This window comes from Armigeres subalbatus, chromosome 2 (assembly GCF_024139115.2).
Source record: "Armigeres subalbatus isolate Guangzhou_Male chromosome 2, GZ_Asu_2, whole genome shotgun sequence".
NCBI classification, from domain to species: domain Eukaryota; kingdom Metazoa; phylum Arthropoda; class Insecta; order Diptera; family Culicidae; genus Armigeres; species Armigeres subalbatus.
Window position 1 is genome coordinate 36,357,776 of NC_085140.1, and position 19,420 is coordinate 36,377,195.

Consider the following 19,420-nt stretch of genomic DNA (forward strand, 5'->3'; position numbering starts at 1 on the left):
TTTAATGCCAAAAAATTAAAGAATATAGGGATAATTTGGAAATTTTCTAAGTCATTAGAAATTTTTATAACAATTTCGCGAGTCTACATTTTTTTGTATCCTGATGCATCGCAGGTGTGCTAGTTCTAGATATCCTAATACCTGATACAGAATACAACATGATAACATCATCTAAATGTTAGAATTCCTGAAAATTTATAATTTCCATGCTGGGTTTAGTTTGATTTTGAATCAGTTGAAATTCCTGTTTTTGTCCATCTTCAAAATTGATCGGGTTAACCATATGTTTTAGTTTTATAAGTTTTTTTTTAATTTTTTTTTTTTGGTTTTTGAAAAAACCACGTGGTCATAGGGGGGGGGAGTGGGGGTCTGCCAAATGACCACGATAAGCCACATGGGGGGAGGGGGGGTTGAAAATCTTCAAAAATATGACCACGTGGTTTCTGGACGGCCCCTTAGCACTTATACTCATCCGATTTGCATGCAACAAGCTGCGTTTGACGTTAATAACAGAAGTATTTATATTGCAGCCTGTTTCTTTCCATTACTTAACCTGTAAACTGTATTTCTTTCCATCAACTTACCTGTAAAAATGCTATGACTAGTCCAACCGTTCCAACAACATGAAGCCGTTGAACGAACCACATTTGCAAAATTTGACCACAGCTCTTATCCCACAGCAGAGATGGATCGCCAGCTCTAAAAGTAATAAAAAAATAAATTGGTAGAAATTCAAAATGATCAACCCGAAATCTCGAAACGAAAATTACTTCCTGCAATCAACGCCATGCAAATCATCCCCTGACCCTTCTAGCATCAGCGAATTATACCGCGGTCGGCAACAAGATCTTGGAACCCACCGTTCGCCAGGCCAGGCGCTGATATCGTACCAATCTTCGTACGTACTAACTCCACAGCATTGCAGCTGAAATTCAAATTTGATCAGGCTGTAAATAAAACGATTTTTGAGCGCCGCATCTCACCTCAACTTGCACCTTGTCCCAGATGGACGCCACCGAAGGAGCGAAAATGCCTCCCCTATCCGATACGTTATAATGCTTTTCGATGCCGTACTTCAGCTCGTGAACCATCATCCGTCCAATTCCGCCACGGAATACAAACGCCAGCGATCCCAGCAGGAACTCGCTCAGGAACAGCAGAACCACAAGAGTAAAATACTGTTTAAACGATAACAGAAAATACAACATGTAATATCAAAATAATTTAGTCAACATCATTTCATACAATTATCAGGAAACATCGCGACTGGAACCACGAACCGCAGCAGCCGAAAAACGCAATAACGAAACTAATCACGCCGATGGTCATGAACAGGCAATCTGCACTGAGGGCAGCGTGATCCGGCAGTAAGGTGGCATAACCAGGCGCAGCAAACCGCAGCCACACTCCGACGGCTAGAAAGCAGCTTCCACAAAGCTGAAAGTAGGTTGAGTGTGAAACTGGGATTCAGAAAATTCTCAGGAAAATCGTTGTATCCGATACTACTAGACTGCCGCTTACCCATATCAGAACGTTGAACGAACAGAACGTCCGTCGTATGCACGTGTAGCCTGAACTACCCATGGTACTGGGGAGGCTGAAACAGAGAAAATAAACAAAAAATTAACTAAGCGGAAGCATTATATTGTTTTAGCATATTTAAAAAATATCAGGTAACCAAAACGTTGGCTACAGATAATTCAGATCTCAAACCCTTTTTCAGATTTAAAATATTCTCGGTTTTCTGCACATTTTCTTTGCAAAAAAAATCTACAATTGTCAGATATAAAATTGTTATGCAATGGCAGGCATAGAAAAGCTTTAAATTGAAAACACACAAGATGAAAATCAGGCCAAATACCAGTTGGAATGGAAAGCCATTAACGAATAAGAAGTATCAGCATTTCAATTGCATAGTAAGCTTCAAACATTGTCCAAAAACTACTAAACTATTTTGAAGGAGAGCATGTATTGTCGATATCCAGCATACATAATTTTAGTCTTATTTTACTTAAATACTTTCATTTTTATTATGTTATATTTCGATATGATAGTTCCATTATATTTATATCTTTTAAAATACAAGCATGTTAGAAGCTTTGTCCAAAGAAATGAACCAGAGATTAAACCTAAAATACTTAATTCATTCTTTTCGTTCATTACTCTGTGTTATATGACCATTTTTCCCATAACTGCATCACCAACTGAGCAACAGTAAAACAACAATAAACATGCACCCGAATGCGTAACCGTTTTGCTCTCGCACACCGCCCCAAACGACCAGCCCAACTGTAGTCATGATGGCAGAGGCCCCTCGTAAGCACATTTTCAATGTTCTAACCATTTCTGAGAAAAACGTGGATGGAAGGTGTAAAACACCGAGCTAGATCAAGCCCCTTCAACATGCGTTCTGTTGTTCATGTTATCGTTTGGGGAAAGAGGTCTCGATCGTCAAACTATTATTGGAATGCAAATTTGAGCGATTGTAAGAGTGTTTCTTGATTACTATCCGGATCTTGTTAACTGATGTTGTTCAAAATTAAATTGTTTTAATATTATTAATAAAAATGTTAAGAAAATTATTTTGAGCTTTTTAATGGATTGTCTTCACTTGTCATAAGACGAAATACGTATCTGTCAAGGTACAATCAAGTGGTGGAATTAAATATCAGGTACAAACTTATCTTTACAATTTATTATACACGGAATATGATAAGAAGATTTTGAAAATAGAAAATATTTTAATTGCAATTGGTAAAAACGTATTTTTTCCTTTAGTTAATGAGATGAGCGTATTTGTTTTGCATGAAGTTTAAAGCATTTTGCAATAACATGGAAATGTTAATATCGTTCTCCAAACTTAGACGAACATTTTCATGATGGAATCAGAGGCTTTAGTTTATATTTGATAGTTCCGTTAGGATGCGGCAGGTATAAAGATTCTTTTTATCAAATCAAATCTTTACTTTCGCTCTTAATTCTGTCATCAAACAGTACGTCTAAGTTTAGAAGATGATATTGATATTTCTTTGCTTCAGATTTTGTCTTTTTTAAGCCATTTTCCCTTTCATGTTTTGGTTTTATGTTTTATTTTTAACGCTTGTTGAATCGCTACCTTATGATTTTTCACACCGCCGGCGACGTCGGTCGTTGCCGGTTTCGCAATTCATCATCCGAAGAAACTGTTATGACTGCATGTAGCGAAGAACCATTACTGGTAGGAAGGTAAGTACCATCAGATGAACCTCGTGAAACAATAACAAAGAGAGAAAATGTATAAAAAGGCCTACGGCCTAGCGCTGCTAGCCGCATGGTACGTAAACATAGACAGTAGGCCCGGCATAAGGCCAAATCGAAAGCATCGGGTTTCGTTCTCACACCATCTTTTAATAAATTCTCCAAGAAGAGCAGGTCATGGTACGCTTTTGATAGAGTGTGGAACTCTTCAATTTCACAATGGTTCATATAACGCAACGCAACAACGAAGAAATTTCTACCACAAGCTTTCTTGCACTTTTATTCAATGATTCCGTTCGAGTCTCCAATAGTATTCCGTTAACTGCGGCGAAGTGATGCCCATAATCTGCCTCTATTTTTTAGCCTTAATTAATTTTGGTTAATGCAGTTAAAAGAATTCACAAAATATATGCAGCTGAAAACTCTCAATGTTGGAGATATACTTCTGCTTCCAATACTTTACATTCATATAATTTAAAAATGAAAAAAAGATCATTGCTAGCATTTCGAAATATTGGTAAGGCTCTGTTGACTAAAATATAAACTCTCCCTATAAAAAAATCTTTCATTAAAAATATGGAATTTAACCCTAAAGAAATCAGGTTAGAAACAATAAATAAATATAAATTTACCATGAATAATGTAGAATTACCACAATTAGGAATTTTCCAAGAAACAAAAGTATATTTTCACTTTTAATGATAACAATTGCAATTATAAAAGAAGAATTTTTGAAAAATAGAAAAATGAGAAAAATACAAAATTTCCATAAATAAAACAATGTTAGCATTACACATTTACAAAATTTTACTCAAAGTAAATATCTTTTTGTACAAAAAAATCAAAAATTTACACGAAAAAAATCAATAAGGAGCAAAAAAAAAAAATAAAATTTCCTTGAAAGAGCATAAAAAAAGCGATTGAACTGAGCATATTTTGCAGGATGGCTTCTTGTACAGTTAGATTTCTCTGGAAATTATTCATTCATTATCCAAAATGCTGCTCAAGGATGGAATAATTCCCAGGCAACAATACATCCATTCGAAGTTTACTTTAAAAGAAACGGTTAATTAGAAAACGTTAACTTTATTAATCAGAAGTAATGACCCATGACACAAAAGCTGTTCACTTATTCATTTCAGAATTAATTGACTTTTTGAAACAGTCGATCGATTTTACAAAAATTACTTTTGTGTCTGGGTGAGCTGTAGCACATTATAAAAATAAAAGGAACTTTGCAAGTCTGTGTAATTTAAATTCAAAACATGGCTTAGAAGCAGAATGGCACTGTTTTACAACATCGCACGGAAAAGGCCCTTGCGAAGCTATTGGTGGCACTCTCAAACGAATGGCAAAACGAGCAACTCTTGCCAAAGATTATGGAAATACTATCAAGACTCCTCGGGAGTTGTACGAATGGTCGAATGGGCACGTTTTCAATCAAACAAAAATATCACTAAACTAGTCGACCCGGCAGACGTTGTCCTGCATAGTAGGCGAAAACGCGCGTTGTGAACTTCCCACGGCATACAAAAACAAGGCAGGCTCATCACGTATGTAAACATTCAATTTGAATGTAAACATGTGACGTCACTGCTATCTTCGCACAAACTGGACCGAGACGATGCTATACGGTCGCAGCATGCTTACTTTTGTACTCCAACATGTGGCGATAAAATATGCGTCACATTCGAAGTATCATTTTTCTAACGAGCCTACCTTGTTTTCTGTATACCGTGTGAACTTCCTATGCGAAATTTTCATACGACTCTTAATTGTAGTTTTTCACGATTTACTCCATCTTACCCGTGATTTTCGCATGGGGAAATATCATATAAACCCGTCGGAAACGATAACGAATGTTTCTGCTGAAGAAATGAAAAAAATCCATCCAGCCGTTTTCGAGTTATGCGGATACGAACACAGACCATTTCATTTTTATATAGGCTAGATGTACCAGTTGTCGCACTAGTGCACCAGTTGTCGCACTATGCCAAATGGCCAATCAAATCACGGAAAACCAAGTTCATATCGATAAAGCATATGCATATGATACAATCACACCTTTGATCTCCTTCAAAACAAACAAACCAAAATTGTAAAAATTGATTTTGCTTAATTTTTGACGTCCTTTGCACCAGTTGTCGCACTAGTGGTCTCTATTTGGCCAGTCCCATAAGAAAACAATGGGATTTGCCAAATAAGGAACCAAAACTAACAATAGTGCCACAACTGGTGCATGCGTTCCTATTATGGATTAATTAATTATGAGGATAATAACAAATTTTATTGTCGTTTTCACAGCTGCTCTAAGGAGCAGGAAGTAAAACTTTCCCTTGATATATAAAGTTCACCCACGTGCCTTTTACTTATTTTTTCAAAATAGTTGTTCTTATGTATGGCGACAATTGGTACACCCACCCTATAAGAAGAAGATTACATTTATGTTATATCACGAATGAGCAATACCACCATCGGGGGTGGCAATGGGTCTGGGGGTGAGAATGGGTCATCGCTCTCACCGCGAGCATGAAGGGCGTAGAGCAAAATCGTTCAAAAAGGTCTCTTATATTTTTGTCTTCTTGTCCTCAGATACATCCATTCTACAAGCATTCTAAGTAGTTGAAACAGTGACCCATTCTCACCCCCATTTAACCCATTGTCACCCCCGACGACGGTACTCAACAAGAGTTTGATGAACTTTTCAAAAAAGCAAAAACTATAATTGGCAAACAAAAACTTCATTCTTTTATACCAATCGCTCATAATAAAATCCTGGCTAAAAATATTCCAACTCAGATGAAGACCCAAAAGTCTTTGAATTGTTCGACTAAGTTTACAAATTAATGAGTATTCAAGTAGAAATAATAATTAAATGTAGTGACAAATAAAATTGAAGAAAAAATTTAAAAAATGCGGAAAATTTATTATTCTTTAAATGTGTTTTTACCGGAAATCCCCTTAATGAAATTACCTACCGAGCTTCATCGTTTGGAATCAAAATGTTTATCTGATTAAAAAAATCGACCTCCAATTTATTCTTTTGCTAAACCAATTTTAATCTTTACATTCATTAAGGTCACTCCTGACGGAATCCACGTTTCAAAGTGCTCGCGTTTTCGGGAGCACACCACTCGATACGGAAGCAACGTACAACTGTCATTTTAATTTTTTCACGCATGCTGCGACGCAGCAAAGCTAAATCAACAAAAATGACAGTTGTGCACCGCCTCCGTGTCTAGTGGTGTGCCCCCGAAAACGCGAGCTCTTTGAAACTTGGATTCCGTGACCTTAATCTATTTTCTCGATGAACGAAACGCTCTTTTATGTTTCAGATTTTATAGTTCAGACAAATTTACAATAGTCCATCAAACATTACAATTTTGTAAATCTGGTCATTTTTGTGTAACATTGATATAAGAAATCTAGGAAAATATACGCCCTTTTCAAATGTTGGTCCACATTAATGTTAGATTATGCTAAATTGCTTCCTAAACAAATTTTCATACGTCCAAAATGTGTCGTTGGTTGATGATAGGCTGCTGAACCTATATTTGGCGCTGTAGGCATAAAACACGCTGATAAATTTTCACTCAATATGGACATGAAAAAAGTTTTTGTTAGAAAAACTTTTTTTCCTTAAATATGTCACAGGAACATTATTCCCAGAAAAGTTTGATAATTAAAATACCTATCTGCAGAAAAAATTTCATTGATTTCTGAGATGAGGTTTTTTTTTAATATCGATTTTAAATTTTAAAACTAATTTTTTCAGTGTAGAAATCGGTATTTTATTTTTTTAATATTTTTCCAAAAAACTTCTGGGAATTTCACGACAGTCAAATCAGCCACAGTTGGGACAAATACTAACAGTTGGGCTTTGTGACCACGTTTTAAATGAAAGCAAAGGAGGATCATGAATGCAAAACTCTGAACGAAATACATTGGTGAGCACGTTCCAGTTCTCTACTTTTCCTTTTCTCACTAATATCCTCCGAGCCTCTTGAAAGGAGGCTTCCGAGCCTCTTGAAAGGGGGCTTCCGAGCCTCTTGAAAGGGGGCCTCCGAGCCACTTGAAAGGAGGCTTCCGAGCCTCTTGAAAGGAGGCTTCCGAGCCTCTTGAAAGGAGGCTTCCGAGCCTCTTGAAAGGAGGCTTCCGAGCCTCTTGAAAGGAGGCTGCAGAGCCTCCTGGAAGGGGGCGTCCGAGCCTCTTGAAAGGAGGCTTCCGAGCCTCTTGAAAGGAGGCTTCCGAGCCTCTTGAAAGGAGGCTTCCGAGCCTCTTGAAAGGAGGCTTCTGAGGCCTCTTGAAAGGAGGCTTCTGAGGCCTCTTGAAAGGAGGCTTCTGAGCCTCTTGAAAGGAGGCTTCCGAGCCTCTTGAAAGGAGGCTTCCGGGCCTCTTGAAAGGAGGCTTCCGGGCCTCTTGAAAGGAGGCTCTGAGCCTCTTGAAAGGAGGCTTCCGGGCCTCTTGAAAGGAGGCTTCCAGAGCTCTTGAAAGGAGGCTTCCGAGCCTCTTGAAAGGAGGCTTTGAGCCTCTTGAAAGGAGGCCTGAGCCTCTTGAAAGGAGGCTTCCGAGCCTCTTGAAAGGAGGCTTCCTGAGCCTCTTGAAAGGAGGCTTCTGAGGCCTCTTGAAAGGAGGCTTCCGAGCCTCTTGAAAGGAGGCTTCGAGCCTCTTGAAAGGAGGCTTCTGAGCCTCTTGAAAGGAGGCTTCCGAGCCTCTTGAAAGGAGGCTTGAGCCTCTTGAAAGGAGGCTTCTGAGCCTCTTGAAAGGAGGCTTCCTGAGCCTCTTGAAAGGAGGCTTCTGAGGCCTCTTGAAAGGAGGCTGAGGCCTCTTGAAAGGAGGCTTCCGAGCCTCTTGAAAGGAGGCTTGAGCCTCTTGAAGGAGGCTGAGCCTCTTGAAAGGAGGCTTGAGCCTCTTGAAAGGAGGCTTCTGGGTCTCTTGAAAGGAGTCTTCCGAGCCTCTTGAAAGGAGCCTTTCGAGCCTCTTGAAAGGAGCCTTCTGAGCCTCTTGAAAGAAGGCTTCCGAATCTCTTGAAATGAGGCTTTCGAGCCTCTTGAAGGGATGCATCTGAGCCTCTTGAAGTGAGGCTTCCGAGCCTTATGAAGGAAGGCTTCTGAGCCTCTTGAAGAAAGGCTTATGAGCCTCTTTAAAGGAGGCTTCCGTGCCTCTTGAAAGGAAGTTTCCGAGCCTCTTGAAAGAAGCCTTCCGAGCCTCTGGAAAGGAGGTTTCTGAGCCTCTTGAAAGGAGGTTTCCGAGCCTCGTGAAAGGAGGCTGGGCCTCTTGAAAGGAGGCTCCTGAGCCTCTTGAAAGGAGGCTTCCGAGCCTCTTGAAAGGAGGCTTCCGAGCCTCTTGAAAGGAGGCTTCCGAGCCTCTTGAAAGGAGGCTTCCGAGCCTCTTGAAAGGAGGCTTCCGAGCCTCTTGAAAGGAGGCTTCCGAGCCTCTTGAAAGGAAGCCTCCTCTTGAAAGGGAGCTTCCGAGCCTCTTGAAAGGAGGCTTCCGAGCCTCTTGAAAGGAGGCTTCCGAGCCTCTTGAAAGGAGGCTTCCGGGCCTGTTGAAAGGAGGCTTCCGGGCCTGTTGAAAGGAGGCTCCAGAGCCTTTTGGAAGGAGGCTACCAAACCTTTTTAAAGGAACCTTCTAAGCCTTTTTCAACGAAGCTATTAAGGATTACATCGAAAATAAGTTATCCACATTAGGCCGATACAAATATTTAAAATCCATTTTGTCCCCCCCCCCCCGGATTTTTTTTGCCAAAAAATGATATTTTGAGGGGGCAACAAAATAAAATTCGGATAATTTTGAGAATTTTCAAAACATTCTTTAACAAATCCGAGGAGTTTTTTGATTTTTTTCATTTTAATATTTATTTTTTATTATCCCCCCCCTTGACCTTTCGGAGACTAGTAGGACAAAAAGTCAATTAAATATTTGTAACGGCCTTATTATAATCGAATAAAAACGGATGATTTTTAAAAATTTATTAAAAATTGTCTAGCAATATATTTCAATTCTTTTTGTTTACTTTTATGAAAAAATATAATACTGAATAAATATTGCACTATTCCAACATTTATCCAATCCTACTTCTACTAGTCACAAATCGGCATAAAATTGCCTAGTTTTATATTTTTTTTACATTCTGGTCTAAGTTTCGGTAACATTTTTTACCATGCGTGATCGCCTTTTCAGTCAAAGTTTTGCAAAACAAAATCAATCCGTATTGAAATGTGATTATCAAAATTTATATTCTTTCGATACCCGATGGAAAAACAATTGATCTGTAAAAATAATTCAATTCATGTCTCATAAGGACCTCTGCGGTGAAAAACGTGCTGTGTTCGGAATATAAAACAAAACGCATTTGGTTTTGGCGATTTTTTGTGGAAAGTTTTGAAATTCTCGTGGAATACTTTGTAATTATTTATTGCTAGTATTGATTTATTTTTGGAAATTTTGTAATTTTTTGAATGTATTTTTTTTTTTCCTTTATGGAAAACTTATCTTTTATAAAAGACGTTTCCCGTGAAACAAAATTATAAGCTCAAATGATTCCTTTTATTTTTCTGGAGCACTTTTCTCAAGAGACCTGTATATTCAACCTGTTGACAAACTGTGAAAGTGCCTTATGAGCACTAGCTGCGAGGCGGAAATGTCCCAGTGGGAGATGTGATACCAATAAGAATAAGAAGAACATATTCCAGGTTACAGAGAACTAGTGAATAATCAAAGATTTAATCATAATTAATGAATAATGGGTTGTTCAATCATTATCCATTAAAATCATAATCATACAAAAAAATCGATTTCATCATTAACCACTTAACCAATTCTTAATCATACAGTTATGCTGTTCACGCACATAGAGCGATTTACGCGTTATCAACCCGGTCGAAAGGTGCGCGGTGATATGCACAATACGGAGTACACTATGTTTACGCGATACAAGAAAACTGCACTTTATTGCCTTTGATTTGAACGAACTACACACTTTATTTTGGGAACAAAGTACAAGCGGTGTATATTTCCGTATGAAAGTACCGATCGCGGCGGAGGTTTATTGCTAACTATCTATCAGCTGTTTGCTGTTCTGCTGCCTCTACGCAGTAGAGGTGGTGTCGAGCAAAGCAACAGCCGATCGTGAGGCGATCGGCACCTACCTAGCAATAGTGCGGTTAAGGCGACTGACGGAGGTAAACTGCGAGAGTGAGTGGCCACACGCTGGGGTGGTTCTCGCAACATAATTTCAAAATATATGTAATTTAATTTACTTTCGGCACAATCATAGCCGGCCGCCTTGAAAACTACGGATTTCAATAATCTCCTTACTAAACTAATTAGCTCGGGCTTAAAATTTCAAATTTTCTCACTTATTTTACAATTTGTACTTTCTTTGACGGATGTTGACCATTGATACCGATGTCTTTCAATGATGGCGATGATGCTCTTCGATGAATGGTACGTTGAAGGATGATCGATTAAACTACGGTGGATACATTGCTCTTCGAATGCTGGACTGTATTTCGGGATGATTCGCTGGTTCTTCGGGAATGCCGTCCACAAAACGGCTGCAGGGAATAGTCTTTGGCACGATGGTTCTTGCTTGTGGTACATCTGCGACTTGATTGCTGACGGTGAAACGGATGACGGTAGTGCTTCTTCGGGGGTGTGGTCGATTGCCTCGTGGATACGGACGATGGGCATCGATCGCTGGTGGGAGGTCCTCTTGGTTGTCTGCGGTTGTCCTCGACGACGACGGAAAGGCATCAAACGTTGCTGAAAATGAGAGGGTGCTTTTTCACTTGGATTTATGTACAATACAACAACTTGCCTGGAACGGAGGCCCTCATGGCCTCCGCGGCCGCTACCAGCGGCGGTGTCGATGTCCAACGATTGGAATGGGATGAAAATTCGACCATATCGTTATCACGTTACCAAAGTCGAATCCTGACGGTTGCGGTGAGCTCATACCGCGCCATAGAGCTGATCCGGTTGCCACAGAATTGTCGATGAGTTGGCCAAACTTCGATTAAAACTGCAGCTTCTGGACCAGTGATTGATGTCAGGATATACCTCGGCGAAATGTGACGAATTAGCCATGCAACAAAATAGAGCCGGGGCCGACTCAAACGGGTTACTCAAACTACAGTTAGATGGACAGGACTTCTTGAGCACGTTTACAACTACCATCAGCAACATGCGTTTGTACCTCGGACTGGGGCTCATGAAAAGAGTCTTGGACTGATGGGGTTGGCTCCGAACGATCGACTGTCCCGGGGACCCGGGACCGGTAGAACAGCGACTATGGAGTATAAACATTCCGATAACTTTTTAAAAATCTGATATAAAACAAAACTTACTGGAGTACGGAGGCCACTAGGACCTCCGCGGGTGCCACCGGTGGAGGCGAGTTATGCCTCTTCACTGGTTGGGGTTGCGTTGTCCCGGATAGGGAGTACGCAAATCTTCGAGATTGCTCTTCGGAAGAACCCTTTCGTAGTACGCACGTCTACCACACGGTTGATGTCGTCTGAACCTCGGAAAATGGCAGTCACACGACCCAAATTCCATTTCAGCGGCGGAAGCCGCTCGTCCATCAGCAGAACCATAGTGCCGACGGAAATGTTGTCACGTTGGCGTGTCCACTTTGTGCGGTTGTGCAGGTCGGAAAGGTACAATGTGGTCCACGTTTTCCACAGCTTCTGGGAAAAGTCCTGCGCCCTTTGCCAGACGGAGAGACGGTTGGTTGGAAAATTGTCCAGATCGGGTTCAGCGATGGCAGTTAGTGGACGCTGTATCAGAAAATGCCCAGGTGTGAGCGCTTCGAAATCTCCAGGATCGTTACTGAGCGGGGTAAGAGGTCTGGAGTTTAAAACAGCTTCAATCTGCGTGAGCACGGTTTGCATTTCGTCGTACAACAGCGTCCGGGTTCCGATGATCTTCTTGAAAGCGTTCTTGAAGCACTTCACGGCGGCTTCCCAAAGACCGCCAAAGTTCGGCGACCTTGCTGGGATGAACTTGAATTCAATCCCTTCATTCGCGGCGTTGCAAGCTACGGCGTTCTGGAATTGCTGCTGCTCGAACAAGTTCAACAGCTGTCGAAGTTCCCGCTTTGCTCCAACGAAATTCGTGCCATTGTCACACATTATGAGGACCGGTCGTCCTCGACGGGAGGTGAAGCGTTTAAGTGCTGCCAAAAACGCCTCCGTTGTGAGATCGGAGACTAGTTCAACATGAACTGCCTTCGTTACAAGGCAGACGAATACTGCAACGAAGCATTTAACTGGAGTACTTCGGCGATGGGGGTAGGAAACTAGAAACGGACCGCAGTAATCCACGCCGACCTTCAGGAATGGCGGTGCCGGTGTAACCCTTTCTGGTGGCAGTTCGGCCATCAGTTGTTCCAAACATCTTGGTCTGACGCGGAAGCAAATGACGCATTCGTGGAGAACTTTACGCACCAGGTTTCGAATATTGGGGATCCAGAATCTTTCTCTGGCGCTTGCGATAACGACTTGTTGTCCGGAGTGAAGCAATTTCACGTGGTAATGGCGGATTACCAAAGTGGCGAGAGGATGACGTGGATCAATAATCATTGGATGCTACCGATATTGCGAAACAGCTGCATTCAGGAGCCGGCCGCGAAGCAAACCATCTCATAGTATGGGGCGGAGTGAATATTCTAGTCTTTCACATGATCCTCACGGGACTGACTTGCAAACTCCTGGGGAAAGCATTCTTCTTGAAAGAGGTGAGCCATTTGCAGTAGAGCATCTTCGTATTCTGGCGTGCTAATGTCGCCGAGTTTCCTGGAGTTTTGATTCGTTCTTTGAGAGTTGTGACGGAATCGACGTAATAAAGCCTCCACTGAACGAGAGAAAATAGTGTCGACCGTAGCGAGAATATTTCGTTTGGTGTAGTGACTTGCAGTGGCAGGGCTACGGATTTCCGTTCTTCAAGAGAGGCTGGATCAAAGTGTTCAACGCTGACATTTGGAGTTGCAGGCCAGAAGCTTTGACCTTGATGCAACCAAACAGGTCCGTTGAACCAGAGTGGCTGGTACTCTAGCTGTGTGGCTGATATTCCTCGCGAAAGAACGTCTGCTGGATTCTCAATGCCTGCAACATGATTCCACACGCCGCCTTTCGTCAGGTGCTGGATCTCGGACACCCTATTCGCCACAAAGGTTTGCCATCGCGATGGTGCCGACGCAATCCAGAATTTTACGATGTTGGAATCGGTCCAGAAGTACGACGGAATTACCAGTGAGGTGGCTTGACTGACTTTCTCGTACAAATGACTGAGAAGCAGGGCGGATGACAGTTCAAGACGGGGCGTAGTCTGCCTACGTTTCTTCTTCTTCAGGTCCTCTAGTGGCGCTACTCGTGACTTGGCCATCATTAGCTGGACACGCACAGAGCCGTCCGCGTAAGTACAGCGGAGATACAAACAAGCGCCGTATGCGCTATCTGAAGCGTCGCAGAATCCGTGCCATTCGGTTGCGACACACTCTTGGGTATACCCAACCCATCGTGGAATGCTAATGGATTCCAGAGAACTAAGATTCCGTCGGTAGTCCAACCAAAACGCCTGAAGGTTTTCTGGGAGCGGGTCATCCCAGTTTAGTTCCAGCTTCCACAGTGTCTGGATAAAGATTTTAGCTTCGGCGACGACTGGCCCTATCAGACCCAATGGATCGAAGAGCTTGGACGCGTCGGAAATCACAACTCGTTTTGTAACCACCGACGTTGTATTCCACTCGGGCATGGTGAAACGGAAGTTGTCGGTTCTGGTGCACCAGACGAGACCCAACGTTTTCACGGTTGAAATTGGAGGTGACGAGTCCATTTCGAATTCCGCTCGATGATCACAACGATCAGGCTGCAACTCCCTTAGCACCTCTTCACAGTTGGAGTTCCACTTGCGTAGTGTGAATCCAGCGGAGTCTGTGAGGGCGATTGTGTCTTCGACTAGCCGTTTTCCTTCTTCGGGGTTGTCGACGCCAGTGATCATATCGTCGACGTAAAAATCTTTCCGCAGCACCTTTGCTGCACCTGGATGTGTATCTTCTCCGTCTTCTGCTAGCTGAACCATACAACGTGTAGCTAGAAAAGGAGCGGAAGCGGTTCCGTACGTAACGGTCGTGAGCTGAAACACTTTGATAGGTTCGTCGGTGTCGTTCCTCCACAAAATCAGCTGCAATTTTTGATCACGTGGGCACATCTTGATCATCCGATACATTTTTGTAACATCGGCCACAATGCCGATCCGGTGCAGACGGAATCGAGCATGAATCGAGATTAGGTCGTCCTGGACCACAGGACCAATCATTAGCCCGTCGTTGAGCGAAATACCAGACGAAGTTTTGCACGAAGCATCAAATACTACTCGCAACTTTGTTGTTGTGCTCTCCGGCTTCAAGACGGCGTGATGAGGTAAAAGTAGTGTGCCGCCCCAGAGAAATCTTCTTCGCGTATCTTTTCCATGTGCCCCATTGTCACGTACTCCCTCATAAACTCGCAATACTGCTTTTTCAGCTGAGGCTGTTCGATAGCCTTCTCTCCAGACTAAGGAACCGCCGTTCCGCCACAGCTCTGGAGCTACCTAGCTGACCGATTACGTGGTCCTTCCTAGGCAGGTTCACGATGAAACGACCATCTACGTCGCGTGTAGTGGTTTTCTTGAACAACTCCTCACATGTGGACTCTTCCACGGAATAGGTACTCGCTAGATGACAGCTCTCGAGATCCCAGAAACGAGTGAGCTGTTCTTGAAGATCGGACATGGAACACAACGCGGTGGATGTGGCGGGTACGGAGATCGAGCTACTAGGAATACGTCCGGATACAACCCAACCGAAAACGGTATTTTGGAATGTTGGGCCGTTCTCGCTGAGCCTGAACCTTCCTTCCTGCAGCAGGTCGAGGTAATACTCGGCACCGATTATCATATCGATGTCCGATGTGTGGTAGAACTCAGGATCAGCTAATACGATGCTCTCCGGGAGATTCCACTGGCAAGTTTCGAACCCTTCACATGGGAGTGGAATTGTCAGCTTCGGCAAGACGTTGAACCGCATAACTTCCTCGAACTCCGAAATGCTATCGAAACGTGGGCTGATTGTTCCGCTAACAGCTTTCTTCGACACGCTCCCGGTATTACCGATGCCCTTCACCGGTAGATAATTCGGGAACTCTGCAAGCTTCATGCGTCGACAAAACTCGGACGAAATAAAACAATACTGCGAGCAGGAATCGAGTAGTGCTCTGGCAAGCATCGAGCTTCCGTTGGCATCGCAAATCCGCACAATGGCAGTGGAGAGAAGAACTTGACGTGTGGAGGTCTTGGTTTGTGTTGGTAGGGCTGTGGTGTGTTGCAGTGTGTTTGGATAGTCTGTGGCGAACTGTGGGTTGGTGCTATGCGATTGTGTATTGACAACTGGCAATGAAGTGGAAGATTCGGTGTGGTTTGTGGTTGGTGCTTTCTGGTGTGTTGGTGGTTCCGATTGCGTATGCTGTGTCTGTTGGTGGTGTTCACTTGGGGGTCTCTTCGTCGTCTGTGGAACGGATTGATGGTACTGTTCATCTCTGTGTGGAGAATGGAATGATGCTTCTTCCCGCATTGACGACACGAACCTTTGCTGCAGTTCCGGGCAAAATGACCTGATGATAAGCAGTTTATACACAGGCCGTTTCTTCGCGCTGCATCGTACTGCTCCGAGATCTTCAGCTTCATGAACCGCTTGCACGAAAACACAGGATGAAATGGTTCGGAACAAAAGCAACACCGACCAATGGACGTTGAGGAATGGCTGACGCTTAGCTTCGGCTTCTTCAAATCGACGGAGACTGAATGACTCGATCCAACTGATTGAAGAACCGCACAATGATTCTTCAGGAAGTTTATCAAGTTCCGGTAGGCAGGCACTTCCTTGGAGTTGTGCGACGATTCCCAAAATCGCAGCGTGACTCCATCCAACCTTGAGCAAACCATGTGCACTAGAATCGTGCTCCAGCCGTCGGTGTTCTGCCCCATTTTCTGCAGCATCTGAAGGTTTTTCTCGAAGTCGCTGATAAGCTGGCTCAGCGCTTCGAAACTTTCCTTCCGCATCGGCTCAATTCTGAAGATGGCATCCAGGTATGCCTTGACGATGAGCTTCTGGTTGTGGTAGCGGTCTTCAAGTGCAGTCCACGCCACCGGGTAATTGGCAGCAGAAAGTTCGACGGAGCTTATCTCTTGAAGAGCATCGCCAGTTAGCGACGATCGAAGGTATGTGAACCTGTCCATGTCGGTGAGATCTCGGTTCTCGTGAATGAGGCTTCTGAATGCATCGCGATATGACACCCAGTCTCGTAGCCTGCCGTCGAACGTTGGGAGCTTTATCTCCGGAAGTTTCACCCTAGAAATGCTTGTTCCGGTAGCCACGACTGACGAAGAATTCCCTGGCGGTTTTCTAACACGCCGATCCACCAACGCGGCCTTAGCCTTGCAGAAGCGGTTCTCCACGTCCGTAGCGATGGCTAAATTGTCTTCTTCTCGCTTCCTCGATTCACTCTCCAGCCTTACTTTGCGAGCTTTCTCCGGTTCATCTGGATTGGCGGTTGCCTCATCAGCAGCTTCATCCAGCAACACCTCCACTTTATCACGCACCACAAAAAACTCAGACACACAATTTTCCAACAGCTGCAAACGAACTTCAACTTCTTTTTTGTCTCGTTCTTCGTCAAAGTCTTGCACGAACTTCTCCACCAGCACTAAACTGTTCAGAAGGCGCTTCTCCTTCTTAAGCAAACTTCTTAAGTCTTCGGGCATGATTGTCACTTTGTCACTCGCTAGTCACCCTGAAATCACGGTACAAAGTCTGCACTAAGAAGTTCGTTTGCACTGGGAACACTACACTGCACTTTACAATCTCCTCCGGCTGCACTGATGACAACAAATCGACCGTATGTTTACGCGCCGCGAGATGAACTGACCACCCAAATTGACAACAGCGAAAGGAATTCAACCAACGGAAATCGAGTCAACCAAGTATCAGCGGAATCCAAGACCAACTAGCGACGAATGAACCACAGGGACCAGATTCACTTCGATCAAAAACACAATATTTCGCAAGCAAAATGGAATTTATTTTAATCGTCGCACAGTGTATTCCATAGTCTAATGGCTCCCGTCATGCATCGCAAGCCACAGACCACACATGCAATGGTGTACTTCCCTTTATCTGCAGCCAGTCCGTAGTCGCCCAAATCGTCCGCTCAAATGTCGCCACCAGCCCTACGACGATCCGCTAGCTGACACCTTTCCCGCAGTCGACGAAACTAATAAATCCACCTCCAGTCAACAGCAACTCTTAATCCTCTTCAGACACTTAATTAATTGCCGCCCAAGATGGCAATCACAGCGCGCCAACGTATCACTCGAGATGGCGAATTTCTGTGTACTTTGTTCGCACTCCATAAAGGCACTTATTGTCCGGCACTAGTGTCGTTTCTTCCGCGTAGCACTATTGAACCGCGCACAAAAGTCCTTTTCCGCGGTTGATTCCGCGGCTCCAAGGACCAAATATGTTCACGCACATTGATCGATTTACGCGTTATCAACCCGGTCGAAAGGTGCGCGGTGATATGCACAATACGGAGTACACTAGGTTTACGCGATACAAGAAAACTGCACTTTATTGCCTTTGATTTGATGGGAACAAAGTACAAGCGGTGTATATTTCCGTATGAAAGTACATACCGATCGCGGCGGAGGTTTATTTCTGACTATCTATCAGCTGTTTGCTGTTCTGCTGCCTCTACGCAGTAGAGGTGGTGTCGAGCAAAGCAACAGCCGATCGTGAGGCGATCGGCACCTACCTAGCAATAGTGCGGTTAAGGCGACTGACGGAGGTAAACTGCGAGAGTGAGTGGCCACACGCTGGGGTGGTTCTCGCAACATAATTTCAAAATATATGTAATTTAATTTACTTTCGGCACAATCATATGCATTTAATCATTAATTAATCATATTCATAATTGTTTTGAGTTTATTTATTAATCATCAATCTCAATCATTGTATACATCGCTTTTATTAATTAATTTATTAAATTTATTTATTAAATACTTTTATTAAATAATTAATTAATTAATTATTAATATTAATCTTTGATCATACAACTTTTATACCTTTTAATAACTCCAATTTGGTAGCCTTAGAGAAAGACTACTTTATTATTGATTACCTACTATGAAAATTGATTATATTATCAATTTGATTATTTATAATCATTAATCAAATCCACCAAAGCAAGTTAGCCCTTCAGAATTATTTCTCTAAGAAATTCAATGCAGAATTCTCGAAAGTCCTCCTTGGGAATCTTCAAAAGATTTCTAGCAGTTTGTTTTATGGAATTTCAGAATAAGTTCTTTGCAGAATTTTCAAAGTATTTGCTTCTGGAATTTCCGAAGACAATTTTTATAAAATGCATATAGGAACTACCTGTGAAACTACTGAAACATCTTATAGTGTTTGTTACTTTCGGATGAAATTCTTCCCTTACATGTAAGAATTACCTGAGAATTTTTCGAAAGAACTAGTTGTGGAATTTGCTTGTTGGATCTCTAAAGGAAACCAAATAATTTTATTTTATTGGTGTTGTATACGTTATCAGCGATAGTTTCATCACTTGCAGATAAATATACTTGAAAAGACGAACGGTCAAGTGTCATTCTGTTTTATAAACAGTCTAACAGTTTCATAATAATCGATCCACTGTCAAATAGTATTTACAATGTTTCGACATCGACTCAGAAAACACTGTTGGACGTTCGAATAACGTAGCGACACAATGCGATCAATTTTGAATAATTTTGCCAAACTGGTTATACGCATTTATTCAAATAATCAGACAGAAGTCTACCAGGAGCTAAACACAGCCTGAATTCACAATGTAGAAAAACAGCAACTTGTTTACGTCAAAGCAGGCTGAATGATACGCAAAGTGGTAATAAAAATTAATTTATCTGGTCATCTTAAGCTCTTTGATTCTTGAGCCTACTCAAACATTCTGGTGTTCTATTGAAGAAAAGAAGATATGATACATTTGAAGTTCAAGAAATCGAGTCGTGACTGTTGTTCTCTCCATAGAAATTGACACACTATGTGATATGTTTTGTCCCCATTAGTGTTTTTCAAGATAACATGGCA

At 42.5% G+C, this 19,420-nt stretch overlaps 3 protein-coding genes across 3 annotated transcripts in view; all 3 read right to left on the reverse strand.

The window, feature by feature from the left end:
- Window positions 1–19,420, reverse strand: part of LOC134214242 (tetraspanin-9) — an 80,434-nt gene that overhangs the window by 13,394 nt on the left and 47,620 nt on the right. The window contains exons 3-7 of the mRNA XM_062693648.1: window positions 1,522–1,597; window positions 1,246–1,437; window positions 984–1,178; window positions 771–925; window positions 585–699 (exon numbers count right to left, since the gene is read on the reverse strand). Of these exons, the coding sequence (XP_062549632.1) occupies window positions 585–699; window positions 771–925; window positions 984–1,178; window positions 1,246–1,437; window positions 1,522–1,584 (720 nt within the window). The 5' untranslated portion in view covers window positions 1,585–1,597. The remainder of the gene's footprint in view (window positions 1–584; window positions 700–770; window positions 926–983; window positions 1,179–1,245; window positions 1,438–1,521; window positions 1,598–19,420) is intronic.
- Window positions 12,919–14,469, reverse strand: LOC134208915 (uncharacterized). The gene has a single exon (XM_062684877.1). The coding sequence runs from the start codon at window positions 14,467–14,469 to the stop codon at window positions 12,919–12,921; it is 1,551 nt and encodes a 516-aa protein (XP_062540861.1).
- LOC134208916 (uncharacterized) lies at window positions 14,762–17,040 on the reverse strand. Its single transcript, XM_062684878.1, has 3 exons — window positions 16,020–17,040; window positions 15,864–15,969; window positions 14,762–15,815 (listed from the first exon to the last, which is right to left on the reverse strand). Exons 1-3 carry the CDS (start codon window positions 17,038–17,040, stop codon window positions 14,762–14,764), a joined length of 2,181 nt encoding a protein of 726 aa, XP_062540862.1.

Bases quoted from the DNA above. Each gene is read 5' to 3' on its own strand.
- LOC134208916 (XM_062684878.1), bottom strand. From the start codon at position 17,040: ATGCCCGAAGACTTAAGAAGTTTGCTTAAGAAGGAGAAGCGCCTTCTG. The intron at 15,970-16,019 runs GTCGGTGTTGCT...TTTTCGTGCAAG, and splicing joins CCATTCCTCAACGTCCATTG to CGGTTCATGAAGCTGAAGAT. The intron at 15,816-15,863 runs GTTCGTGTCGTC...TTCTCCACACAG, and splicing joins TGCCCGGAACTGCAGCAAAG to AGATGAACAGTACCATCAAT.
- LOC134208915 (XM_062684877.1), bottom strand. From the start codon at position 14,469: ATGTATCGGATGATCAAGATGTGCCCACGTGATCAAAAATTGCAGCTG.